A 14,639-nucleotide genomic window follows, 5' to 3' on the forward strand; every position below is an offset into this window, starting at 1 on the left:
CTGCCCAACAAGGCTTAGCATAGTCACAATAAATAAATAGATGAGCAATTGTTTCACAAGCTTTGCCACACATGGTATTTCATCTCATTCAAAAAAGAAAAAGAAAAAAAACTAAAATTAAAAAAAAAAATCCGGACGTAAAAACAAGATTTGAATGGAGCCGTGGCTTCTTCTCCGTCTAAATCTGGACAGAGAATCCTTGGCAGTTGGCTACCATGGACAAAGAAACCATGGCAGCCAACCTCCCATGGAAGAATGTTGGTGTTTTCTGCCATGGCAGGTTGGCTGCCATGGCTTCTTTGTTCATGGCTGCCAACTGCAAAGGCTTCTCCGTCCAGATTTGGACGGAGAAGAAGCCACGACTGGATTCAAATCCGGTTTCTCCGTAGCCGGAATTTTTCCTTGTGTGTTTTTTTTTTAATTTTAGTATTTTTTTAATAAGATGTCATTGACCTGTTGGTTACCTTTTGATAACCTATAAAATATGTGAATTGCACAATTTTAACATGTTTAAGGGTCTAATTGGAGGGTTTTTTAGTTCAAGGGTGTAATTGTATTTTAGTATATAGTTGGAGGGTCTATTTGACCCTTATCCCTAATAATTAATATATGTTTATATAATCAAATATATATGTGTATATTTATATATTTAATTTTTTTAATATTTAAGCATCGATTACATTCATACATATAAATAAATAACACACATTATATATATATATATATATATATATATATATATATATATATATATATATATATATATATATTATTGAGGACATTATTGTAAATTGATCCATATAACCTAAAATATAACCTTGAACCAAACAAGGTAATATTATATTACACTATCCAAACCAAACACACAAGGTAATCTTACATTCCCAACATCTCACATTATCTTCCTGGAGGTAATCCTATTACCTGGGTAATCTAAGATTCCGTGAACCAAACGCCCCCTTAGGAAAATGGAAACATTAAAAGGTGCATTACCATACTTTGATTTGTCATTATTATTAATGTTAATAGTGATTATAATGTTACTTATTACTATTAATAATTAATTAATGATGACATTAATATTGTTATGGTATTCAGATATGTATCTTGAATTGTTTTCAAATAAATTTATGTGACAATATTCCAGTTAAGAAAATAGTTTTCTTGAATTAATGTTTTTCGGACTTCAAATTTTATTAAATTTTTTAAAATTTTATTAAATTTTTTAAAATTTTATCCGAAAACATTTATAAGTGTTAGAGGTTTTAACCATTGTTTTTCCATATTTAGTCTCCTACTTAATGTGATAATATTATTATGGCTATTTATTGCTATTTTGATTATTTGCAATTTTGCCATTAATAATAATAATATTATCAACTGGATTATGGAGAGTGATTTTGAATCAATTTAGTAATTTTGGAAAAAAAACATATTTTCTAGGCAAATGACTTTTGCCATTAATTCCATAATTCATTTAGTTCTTTGAATTATGATTGCCCATATTTGGTTAAGTATATGAATAAATGAATATTTAGTTTAAATTCATATTCTTTAGTTGGTTCATACTCTTTAGATTGTTTTATGCATTCGATCACATTAAGTGCATAATATTAAGTTTAATTATGCAATTAGGGTTTATGAGATTTTCATTTACAAATGATAGCATATCCTTTTGGTTTGATATTGTTTGAATTTGTAAATTCAGTTATTTCTCATGAATTTGATCTTCATGGATTAAAACATTTTACCATGTGCTTATAGTTTAAAAATTTTAAACTATATATTCAGTACATTATTATTCAAAATGTTGGGTCTCTTTTGGTTTGGACTCATCGGTGTTTGAATATTAAGTTTATACTTTAAAATCTCATATTGTAAATTTGCTTTAAGTTATGCATTTTATTTAGAATATATGAGTTTAATGTTTAATTTTATGCATATTCGTCCTAAGCATAATATTATGTTTTAAATTATGCAATTTTATTATGCCTTTAGCAATGCATACTTTGAGATGGAATTATATTAGTTCCTATTTAAGTTGGACTTATGCATAAACTTTAGTTGCGGTAGTGCCTGAATTTAAGCACGTTTAGTCCGCTACTTTTAGTTCACCATTTAAGCTTTAATCATAGGTGAACCCCACAGTTTTCTGGTGTATACCATACAGTTTACTGGTTTATACCCCAAACAGTTATACATTAAGTATATATGAATCGGTGAGGCATACTAGTTTTAATGGCCATGAATTAAGAACATCTTGTGCCATTAGTCTCCTTAAATTGATACTCTATTTAAGGAATTGGTTTTCAGTGAGACTTAGTCTCTAACCGCCTTTCCTTGGAGTATATTTAGATTTTCCCATCACAATCTGGTATAATCTGTTTGTCAAAATTTTAAGTATTTCTTGCCAATGTGATTTTATTTCGGTTTATTAAAGAATAGCCAAAGCATCTTTAATTTACTGAAATATCTTGAGTTTTCAATCTTGGTTAATTAAGGAAATGCTACAGCATGTTCAGCTACCTAAGATTATTAAGTTTTAATCACATAAAGTTTATGCAAGGATTTGATAATTGTCTAGTGATCTTATAATTTTAATTTGGTTTGGGAGTAGCCACAACATCCTTAATCTGTTAAAATTATATATTAAGTGGTTTATTTTGATCACATAAAGTTTTGGACATATCATTTGTGATTAATTGTATGTAATATGATGAAATTTAGCCCACAGGCAATTTCGTTATATTTGTATAATTAATCAGGATGAAATACTGGACTACGGTCATAATTTAGCCCACAGGCAATTATGTATCGGAATGTAGTTTAGTAGTTTTATCAGTGACGATAGAAATAAATCAATTTATTTACTTTATGGTTATTTATAAATAATTTCCAATTCTATCATGAAGTTTAATTTTATGATGTAAATTTAGGTCATATTTCTTAATTTGCCCACAGGGATTAAGAAATGGAACATGATCTCTTAAGTTTTTTATCATAATGATACCAATGAATCTTATTGACTAAAACTTTAGCCTACAGGCAGGTTTTATGTCATTTGATTCTTCAACTCATTTGATAATGGTTTCATCATAAATAACGTTTTTCAGTTGGATCTAATTGAGTAAAACTTTAGCCCACAGGCAAGTTTTATGTCACTAGATTCTTCTGGCTCTTTAGTAATTGAGATAGAATATTATCATAAGGGTTTAATTGGATTTAATAGAATTAAAACTTTAGCCCACAGGCAAGTTTTATGTCAATAAATCCCTTAACCCATTAGATAATAATTTTATCACAATTCTTAGAATTTATAAATTTAGTTCAATTATAATTCTAAGTTTCATGATTTGCATTGGCAAAACATGTTTTTCAGTCACTTCCCAAAATTTAGTCACTTCTATTAATTGATCCACGAATCTTGCTCGGTTCTTCGGACTAACTGTAGTAAGTTACGTGATTTGACATACATCTTTTGGATTCCAATAATACTAAAATGTATCTTTTGAGCCAAATTCTAACTTGGTTTTGGAAGATGTATTTTGTTTTTTTTAGTATGTCCAACTATGGTGGGGAATTATATCTTCATTATTTAGTTGGACTTTAATTGGAACCAAAAATTGATTATTTAGTATGTCCAACTAATGATGGGGAATTATGTCTTCATTTGTTAGTTGGTCAATAAATCAATTATGAGTATGTATATTATTAAGTTCATTTTATTAATTTCGCTGAAGATTGTTTTAATCAGTGGGAGTGATCATTTAAAAAAAAAAAAAAGATCATTAAGATACTCCACTAAAGATTATGGATTTAATTATTGTATTCATACATTCCAAATTGGGTTGTATGTTAAACAATAAGTCCAAAATATTCCACAAGTATTAATCTTGTATTTGTTCATATAAATTCATAAGTTCAAATTATTGAACATTTTGTAGTGCAACATATTTATGAAAATGTTGTAACAATATTAAGGAATTTATTCGAACAAAAGTATTTAACTTGTGGTACACTATTTAATAAATTCTTCAGTTTCTTCAAAATTGATCCTGGGTCATTTTGGTTTGTAAGGCTCAAAACAATTTTGTGGGGCATATAATTAAGTAAGACTCATTATGTTCCGTTCATTTAAAATGGACATTGAAGTTATTTGGGAAGTTATGGTGTATGATTAAGATTCCAAATTCATGGACTTAGACCTTTGGTTTATTGTCTAAGTTATTGGAATGTTTCTATGACTTGACTATCTTTTGGCTATTTTTGATGAGTGGGAGTGACAGACGTGTCAACTCCAAGCTCTTAGCTGTTAGAGATAGTACTTAAAGTTAACTTATAAAGAAGTCATAGAATACGATTAGCATTATGTTAACATTAAGAGATCTCTACTTAAGGCATGCTTATAAAGTTTTAGAGATCATACCGTGTACTATTTTGTACAATTTGGATGTGCAGTGTTTTCTCCTTCAGTTGTGCACATTTTTTTGAGAAACATCCCTTAAGGTACCGAGAATAAACATAGAGTTTGTTCATAAAGGACCTAAGTTGGAGAATTAAAATGCATGTGACCATAATGGATACTACTATGATTAAATAGAGGACGTATCAATATGATTCGTGTGTTTTGTTCTTTGATGATGGTTGTGCTAAGTACTTGCACCAAGTGGGAGAATGTAAGATTTTCCCTAATAATATATATTATATATTAGGGCCTTAATTAAGTCGTGCAAGTTGACTAGGCTTATTAAGTGGTCTGGTTGGACTTAATAACTAGTAGTTGTTAGTCAACCAAACTCTGTGCCTAATATAAACCTGGATTGATGGGATACAGGTTTACGGATTAGACAGCACATTCAGTTACGGTACTCAGACTGCTCAGTAGACACCAATAGACCATCTAGGGTTCTGAGTCAGGTCTGAGGCAAAACATGGCTAACGGTCTATCGTTAAGAGGCAACACAACAGGAACATCAACTATGGCTGGAGATCTACATGGCTACGCTTCCGCTCTCATACGAGGTCAGATCACTAGTATACTATTGTTCAATATTAGTTAGATTATTATGTATCTAATATAATATGCTTCCTTCCTTGCGTGAGCTTTATTTAACTGATTGTGATATTTCAAAATTATCACTGCCATAACAAATCTTCACTTCAAGTTCTTGATCTTGCAATTAATAAATTCAGCACTGTCATTTTTAGATGGATATTCAACCTTGATACCCTTATTTCACTTCAACTATATGATTGTGGTTTTCTAAGTCCGTTTCCTGATGATCCTTGGAATTTGACATCCCTTAGAACTCTTGGCATCTCTGCAAATCAATTCCATGGCCATCTTCCCAATAGTCTTTGGAACTTGACTTCTTTGTCAGACCTTGATCTCTCTGAAAATATGTTCACAGGGGAGATACCAAAGCCAATTGGAAAACTCAACAAGTTGCAAAGAGTTAATCTTTATAACAACAAGTTAGATGGACCACTTCCAGAGAATTTAGGATATTCATTTCCAATGTTAGAAACTCTTCACATTACGGATAACATGTTAGAAGGCATAGTGACGGAAAATCACTTTGTTAATCTCACCATGTTGGGGTATTTACAATCATCTGAAAATAGATTAACGTTGAATGTTAGTCTAAATTGGATACCTCCGTTCCAACTTTTTGAGCTTTATCTAAGTGGTTAGAAGTTGGGTCCACAATTTCCTATTTGGTTACAATATCAATATACTATTGTCGAGTTGGACATATCTAACGCTGGAATGCAGAGTGAGGTTCCAAGTTGGTTTTGGAGATCTTTTGAATTTTGTTTCCTTAATCTTTCACACAACCATTTGCGAGGTGAAATTCTAAGTATCTCAGTATATGAACTTGTGTACTTGGGCTCTAACCAATTTAATGGCTCCTTACCGCATATCTCTAGCTATACAACGGAGTTAGATTTGTCAAATAATTCCTTTTCAGAAGATGTCTCTAACTTCTTATGTCATGCTCAAAATGTGCCATATAAGCTTAAAATGCTTCATTTGGGAGGATTCGGTTATTTGGAGAAATTCCCAATTGTTGGATGCACTAGCCACAGTTAAAAGTCATAAATATAGGCAATAACCAACTGATTGGAAGAATCCCAAATTCCATTAGGCTTTTGGATCAGTTGAAATCTTTGGATATGCACAACAACATACTTTTTGGCACTATACCTCCATCATTGCAAAATTGCACCCTATTGTTGAAAATTGATTTTGCTGAAAATGGACTCACAGGAATGATTCCAAGATGGTTGGGGACTAAACTTTTAAATTTGAAAATTTTTAGACTCCGATCAAATAAATTTTATGGTGAATTGCCTCTAGAATTTTGCCATCTTAAATCACTTCGCATTTTAGATCTTTCCAATAACAACCTCTGGTGTGATTCCTTGGTGTCTTAAAAATCTCATTGCAATGATCAGTGAAGAGGCAATTCAAGATGGAGAATTTGAAATAGGTTATTCACCTTATGCATGGGGATTTGGTGAAAGTGCTATAGTGACGACCAAAGGGCAAGAGTATGAGTATTACACAATCATTCTAACGTTATTTGTTGGCATGGATCTTTCAAGTAACAATTTTTCTGGGGACATTCCAATTGAATTGGCCAGAAACAACTTAACAAGAAATATCCCCGTGGAAATGGGAAACATGAGATTCTTAGAATCTCTTGATCTTTCGAGAAATCAACTTTCAGGAAAAATTTCCTCTAGTTTCTCAAGTCTGTGCACTCTAGAAGTTTTGGACTTGTCATATAACAACCTATCTGGGAAGATACCTTCAGGTACTCAACTTCAAGATTTTAATGCTTCATGCTACATCGGTAACAACCTCTGTGGCCCTCCACTCTTACAAAGTTGTAGTGTTGATGAGGGCAAAATTCCAAAAAATGAAAATAAAGGAGATGATAGTTCTGAAGTAGTGGATTGGTTTTATGTTAGCATGGCTATAGGATTTGCAGTGAGCTTTTGGGCGTTCTGTGGTTCTTTGCTTCTTGTGAGACCTTGGAGGATTGTTTATTTTCAATTTTTAGATGACAAGTTGAAGTCTGTTGGGCACATGCTCTGATGGTATAATGTTTTTGGTGTTTTCTACTGCTAGGAATCTATGCATATTGAGATTTATGATTTAATGTATCTTCTAGCTAGTAATTTATCATGTAACACTCATTATCATAAATATGTAACCTAGTGTGATTATCATAATTTAAAAGTGTGAATGAAGGTTATACCCTTCATTTATGTCCTTTTTTTTTTTTTTAATACATTATGTTATTATTATTATTATTATTATTATTATTATTATTATTATTATTATTATTATTATTATTATTATTATTATTATTATTATTATTATTATGGGAAAATGGCACTTTTTCCCCCTGAGTTATATACCTATAGCATTTTTTCCCCCTAAGTTATTGAAGTGGCTGTTTTTCCCCCTGAAATGTTAAATGGACATATTTACCCTTAAACTAAATATTTAATTTATTTTTTTCTCCAACAAATTATGACCATAATTTGGTTCAAACTAAACAAACACTATAGCAACCAAACCGAAATATTCCAATTACAATTTAGAATCGAAATTCGATATTTAGAGTTTATTAAAATCGTGAACCGGAACGGACGGTTCATGTTTCGAAAAAAAAATAAAATACATTTATTGTTGAATTTAGACTATTTTAAAATAAAAAATAAAATTTTAAAATAAAGACGGTTCAAAACCACGAATCAGATCCGGAACCGCCGGTTCACGGTTCAAGATTCAATTTTTTGATACATAATTTTAATAAATTGACATTTAAATATTGGGTTCTAGATCTGAATTATAACCGTAAACTATTAATTCGATTGCTTTAGTATCCGGTTCAATTCAAATCGAACCGTGGTCATCCCTACGTATACGCAATAATTTGTTGGAGTAGTAAAATAAATAAAATGTTTACTTTAAGGGTATAAATGTCAATTTAATATATCAGGGGGAAAAAGCACCACTTTTAGAATAATTGAGGGGGCTAATGTGCTTACCTAAATAATTGAGGGGGAAAAAGTGCTATAAGTATATAACTCAGGGGTAAAAAGTGCCATTTTCCCTATTATTATTATTAGTATTATTATTATTATTATATTATTATTATTATTATTATTATTATTATATTATTATTATTATTATTATTATTATTATGCTATAAAAGTTGTACTTTACAATATTTTGGACGAACATACCCATACCGTTATAACTTTCGTTATCTTTTCCACTATTGTTACCATGCACATGCATCCATCATATATTTTCTTATCTTCTTCTTCAATAATAATATATATACATTATATATTGGAGTTATATGTTAATATTTACCTAAAATATAAATATTAAATTTATAAAAAAAGATTTACATTATTATTATTATTATTATTATTATTATTTACAATAATTTAAATATCTAAAATCTAAATAAATTTAAATTTTTATTATAAAGTACTAATATTGGGCACTTATTTTTTGCGCATCGCGCATAAACAAAATACTAGTTATGTAATATAGTGTAATTATCATAATTATGTAACATAGTGTAACTGTAAACCTATCATTTGCCTATGTTGTGCAAATCTTTTGTAATACTACAATGAGTTTACATATTTTAAATTTCAGCCAATTACACATTGATTTTAATTACTACTACAATAAGGCTTTTACCAAGCATTAGGCAAGGCTTGGTAATTATCAGCATGAAACCAGACACAAAAATAAGGGATTAGTGATAGGTTGATCCGTTAAGGACCTGATATATTTCGTGTCTTAACAAGTCAACCCATTAAACATATTAAGAATCCATTTAACCAGATAATAGTATCGTGTTAACCCGTTTGTATAAACTTGTTTATAACCTTCTAAGAACCATTGTTATTTAGGTAATGTGTCATTTTTTCTTATAAAATATATAAATAGAATCATTGTTTTATTTGTCGTTATTCCATTATTAGTTACTCCGTATTTTTATTGACTTAGCTTATAATGTTATATTTTGAAATTTTGTTGATTAAAGACAAATCAAACTGAATGAGATTATTATCTCTCTCTAGCATGCATGTCTAGCGTTTGCTTCCCCTCCTAGGTTTTCGTGGGGTTTTCCCTTCTTTCCCTTGCTTTTATCGGTGTTCTTTGCTGAGATTTGTTGTTTTCCAGTGTTGCTTTTGCTTCTCTGTTGACATCGATATCTGCATGGCTACGTCAGCGTCGGAAGGTGGGGTGGCTGGGCTGACATGGTTTTGGAGGATGAAGCTATCGAGTTTGAGTTGGTGGGAGAGAGCGTCGCGGTGGTTGAGGGCAGCGTGGAGGATTCTTGGGTGGTGGTCGGCCATTTCTTGACCGACAAGTTGGTGAAGGTGGAGTATATGCGGCAGGTTATCGTACCCGTTTGGTGTCCGGTTAAGGGGGTTCAGATAACTGAGGTACAACGAACTTGTTCCTGTTTGTCTTCTACCATAAGACGAACATGCAGCGCGTCCTAGATGAGGGTCCATGGTTGTTTGATAATAGCACTTTAGTCTGTAGGCAGGTGGGTTATTGTGTCCTACCCGGGGATGTTGTTCTTGACTCGATTGATATGTGGGTGCAGCTTCACGACGTCCCAATATGTTATACATCGGATGTGATTCTAGAGCAGATCGGGAACTTCATCGGTTCCTTTGTTAAGTGCGATGACAGATTCACTGGGGCCCATGGAAAACATTATATCGCATTCGTGTCTCTATCCCTATCACACGACCGATCAAGCGGCACATGAAGCCCGTGAAACTTGATAAGACAAGCTGCTAAAGTACGAGAGGCTACGCAATTTTTGTTTCTTTTGTGGCTTATTAGGACACTCATATAAGTTCTTGAAATTACACCGTGAATCTTGAATACTAGATGAACCTTAGAATTCTACTTGATTTTATGTTATGCGACAATCCCGTTCATTAATTAGATTATTTAATCAAACATAAATAACAGAAATTGAAAGCATAAAATAAAATAAGAACACAAGAGAATTGTTACGCAGTTCGGAGCGCTTATCCTACGTCTGCGGGGAATCCACGTCTGCCAAATCCACTATAGATGTTCACCAAGAATTTATACAAAGGTAAGTACAAAATGGCTATCAACCGTTACTACTACAACCCTTCCTAACACCTACTCAAGACTGAACCGTGCATGCCATAACAATCTTCAAGCGAAGCTTCAGCTGTTCCAGGTACTGATTGTGTAGCTCAAATTTAATCCCACAAGAATTATTATAATAGAATAAATTTAATGAGACAACTTTGTAAAGTAATTTCCTTTCTCTCAATACAGTAGTTCACCAAAAATCAGTGACTTTTCAAAAAGGAATGACTTCCTTTTATAGCAAAAATTATCCCATCACTTGATCCACATAATTAGCATCCCATAATCTTCAATGAACCAAAGCCACACATTTGATTTTAAAGCCTCACATTATACGCATTGCATTGCTTACTTCCCATTCTCAATCAACCAATAAATTGTAGCCATTCAAATTAATATTAGTTGATAGGAAGTGGTCCAAAAAGGATTTTAGTCTAGCTTAAATATAATTAAAATAAAATAAATAAATTATCCAACCAAGGTTTAATGTGTACTAAATTTGTACACTTACAATCTCCCCCATTGGCAATTTATTTGGTAAAACTATAGTATCTTATACTTTGGGCAAAATAAGATAAACAATTTAATTTTATTGAAGGCCCTTAGTATGTGTACTAAATAATACCTTAAAAACAATTTAAACTAAAAACCTTTTGGACCATATTTCATCCGTGTAAATCAATGAACCTGTACTGTCGAATATCCCATGAGATGTCACGATTCAGACTAATAGAATTATTCCCAGAAACCACACAATACACGGATATAAGCTAAATAAAAGCTTCATTGTGAATAGACATAAACCATGAATCGCATAATCAGGGAGTGATAATAGTCAGAGATTTACCACACAATATTCCAGAAGAGTAGTAGTACCAAAAGATATACCATATGCAGCAATCAGAGTCAAGACAATATATCAACCATAACTACTACTCCACCCCCCTTACTGTTTTCCCCCCTTATTCTAACTTACCAAAACAATATTCCAACAATTTTACCAAAACTCCCCCTTAATCCATACTCCCCCTTTGTACTTAATTCATACCCCTGTGTACTCCCCCCTTTTGCCAATAAATTGACAAAGGTGAACATCTATATTCTTGGATTGAGTCTGACGGAGTGCCCTATGGGACTGAACCTGCATAAGAAGATTAGAAACAAAATGAGAAAAGCAGAACGTGATAACAATTTTAACAAATAACATATAAGCACAAGTCAAGTTGGAGCAGATTAAGTAGATAAAACATACCAAGTAATAAATGCATTCAAGCACAATCGTAGAAAATAACACAAAAAACACACAATTGGGTCACGCAAAAAGACAAATTGGTAAATAACATAGTAAGCACATTCAGGTAAAACATATTCAGCCAGAGATTCAAATAGAGCAAAATCAGACACGGATTCATATAAATCAACTTCAGGCAAGAATTCATAACAGTTAGCACAATAAGTACACAAGTAAACACAGATACAGTCATGATCGGACCAACAAAAACACATTCACATAGTAACACAGGAGAATACAAATATTAAACAAATTGCATCAAACTTTCATTCAAGTAACCATAGAAAATTCAAAGATGCAACACAAGAAACACCAATAAAATAACCTAAGCAAAAATAGGTTTATCAGTTCAAAAGCACTCAAAATAACGCAAGTATAACATTTAGTAAACGCATATAAAACAGTCAAGAACAAAACACAAAGAATCAATTCGCAATTTAGAGTAGTAGGCAACGAAAAGGACTAATTGCTAGAAAATTAAAAAAAAAATGGGAATAGAGGGCAAATCAATCATAGAGAGACACACTCCAAAAAAAAAAAAAGAGACATATATGCAATGTGAGAGCATGTAGGAACAGAACCATTAATTCAAAAGATAAATTCCCTGATCCTGAAACAGATTCTATCACAGATGCAGAATATTACACTAGCAAAGATGAAGAATTGTCAAGATTTGATGAATGTAAGGATATTGAAGTAGAGGGCACCAAATTAGGTAAAGGAACACATAAAATCTCAGCTTTAGACATAGGAATATTTGCAGGTATTTCATAGGACACATTAGACAATGACACCCTAAAATATTCATGAAATCAACAAAAGGAATTAGAGAGTAATGAACCTATAGACCTTATCACCAAAGATGATGGCAAAATTAATTTTGAAGATGGATGATCTATTGTGGCCGAGACAAAAGTAGCAAAGCTATTTTGCACGTTTGTGATCTCATGAACGGCGGTAGTACGATTTGGCAAAAACGGTGACTGCAGGCGGTGGCGGTGGTAGAGGCCTGGGTCGCGACATGTCCGGCGAGAAGTATTTACATCCACAATCTGTGAACAAGGTGGAGTCATTGTGGACTTTTGCGGCTGGGCAGTGATGGTGGAAACCATAATTTCCTCTCCTCAACAGTACCTGAAATATGAATTTTGTCTTTCCCTTTTCGAGAAGACTTGGCTGACAGGGACAGACTCATGAGTGCATGACACAGAAACTGGAGCATGCTCAGGCCTAACAGTAGGAGTAGAAACTGACACGAAATGCTAAAGCAGAGCAAGTCACAGGTACATGAGGCATACCAACACATTGGACAACATTTGCAACAGCAAAGTCGAATGGCACAGATTGTGTAAAAACAGACAAAGCAACCAAAATAGGCACATTAGACAGATTCGTAGGTAGAACAGAATAAGATACAATAGAAGCAGGTAAAATGAGTGTAGCGAGATCATACAAATCACCAGGATGGGTAAAGAGAGAACACACACAGATGAAGAATGCATAAATGAAGCAAATTGCTCAGGCATAGATATAGACATATCCAATTTCCTAGATGTGGGTAGAGAGTGAGTACCCTCTAGAAAAAGAGGCAAGGATGATACCCGATTTGTTGAAGGTGAAATTTCAGCCTCGGCTCTCTCCACATGTAAGTTTTATATATTATTGTATAAATAATTAGTCATACACAAAATATTTATAAAATATATATAGAGTAATTATATACACACAGATATGAATATATAATTTCAATTCATTAATGTTTTTATTCTATTCATGTAATATTTCGTGTAAGGATTAATTTGACTATTAATATAGATTTGCATAAATATTTATTATTCCTAGTATGACAATATTAATATTTAATTAACTAATTTATGATAACATCAAAATATAAATTACTGATTTCATTGAAAATAAAGTGCAGAGTAGGAGTAAAAATATAATTAATTAAATCAGGATATTACATAAATGCTCATAAGTTTGGGGGGGGGGGGGAGGGGGGGAACTGGGAAGGAGGATTTTACTATATATATATATATATATATATATATATATATATATATTTATTTATTTATTTATTTATTTATTTATTTATTTATTTATTTATTTATTTTATGAAATATATCACACGGATATGTATATAAACTTTGAGAGATTTTTTCTTTAATTACCGTACTTTCTAAATAGTAAAGTAAACATCACACGGACTCCAAATTTAAAAACTAATTAATTAATTATCATAATTAATTTTTTACCATGATTATATACATTATTCACACGGAAGCACGGAAGTTTTATATTATTCACACAGACTCCTAATATATATTATTCACACGAAAGTTTTACAAAGTAATCAATTAATTACCATAATATTCTTTTTTTCCATAACTAATTAGTCACATACTATATATTTATGAAATATATAGAGAGTAATTATATTCACACGGATATGAATATAAACTTTGAGAAAAAAATTTCTTTAATTACCATACTGTCTAATTAGTCAACTAAACATCACACGGATTCCAAATTTATATATTTCATAATTATTTGTTTTTCATAATTTATTAGTCACACACGGAATATTTATGAAATATATATAGAGTAATTATATACACACGGGCATGAATATATAATTTCTATAATTGAATAAATTTTATAAACTAATTAATTAATTACCATAATTTTCTTTATTTCCATAACTAATTAGTCACACACACGGATATGAATATAAACTTTGAGAAATTTTTCTCTAATTACCATACTGTCTAATTGTTCAAGTAAACATCACACAGACTCCAAATTTATAAACTAATTAATTAATTACCGTAATTAATTGTTTTCCATAATTATATACATTATTCAGACGGAAGTTTTATATTATTCACACGAGATGCCAATATATATTAATCACACGTAAGTTTTATATATTATTGTATAACTAATTAGTCATACACAAAATATTTATGAAATATATATAGTGTAATTATATAAACACGGATAAGAATATATAATTTCAATTCATTAATGTTTTTATTCTATTCATGTAATATTTCGTATAAGGATTAATTTGACTATTAATATAAATTTGCATAAATATTTATTATTTCTAATATGACCATATTAATATTTAATTAACTAATTTATGATAACATCAAA

The 14,639-nt window shown here is 31.2% G+C and overlaps 1 protein-coding gene across 1 annotated transcript; it reads left to right on the forward strand.

Annotated features, from left to right (window-relative positions):
- The first annotated feature begins 215 nt into the window (after nt 1–215).
- On the forward strand, nt 216–7,105 carry LOC109154360 (LRR receptor-like serine/threonine-protein kinase GSO1). The gene is made up of 3 exons (XM_019302171.1): nt 216–385; nt 5,209–5,638; nt 6,395–7,105. Exons 1-3 carry the CDS (start codon nt 216–218, stop codon nt 7,103–7,105), a joined length of 1,311 nt encoding a protein of 436 aa, XP_019157716.1.
- Nucleotides 7,106–14,639: the final 7,534 nt, after the last annotated feature.

This window comes from Ipomoea nil, unplaced genomic scaffold (genome assembly GCF_001879475.1).
Source record: "Ipomoea nil cultivar Tokyo-kokei standard unplaced genomic scaffold, Asagao_1.1 scaffold2647, whole genome shotgun sequence".
NCBI lineage: Eukaryota > Viridiplantae > Streptophyta > Magnoliopsida > Solanales > Convolvulaceae > Ipomoea > Ipomoea nil.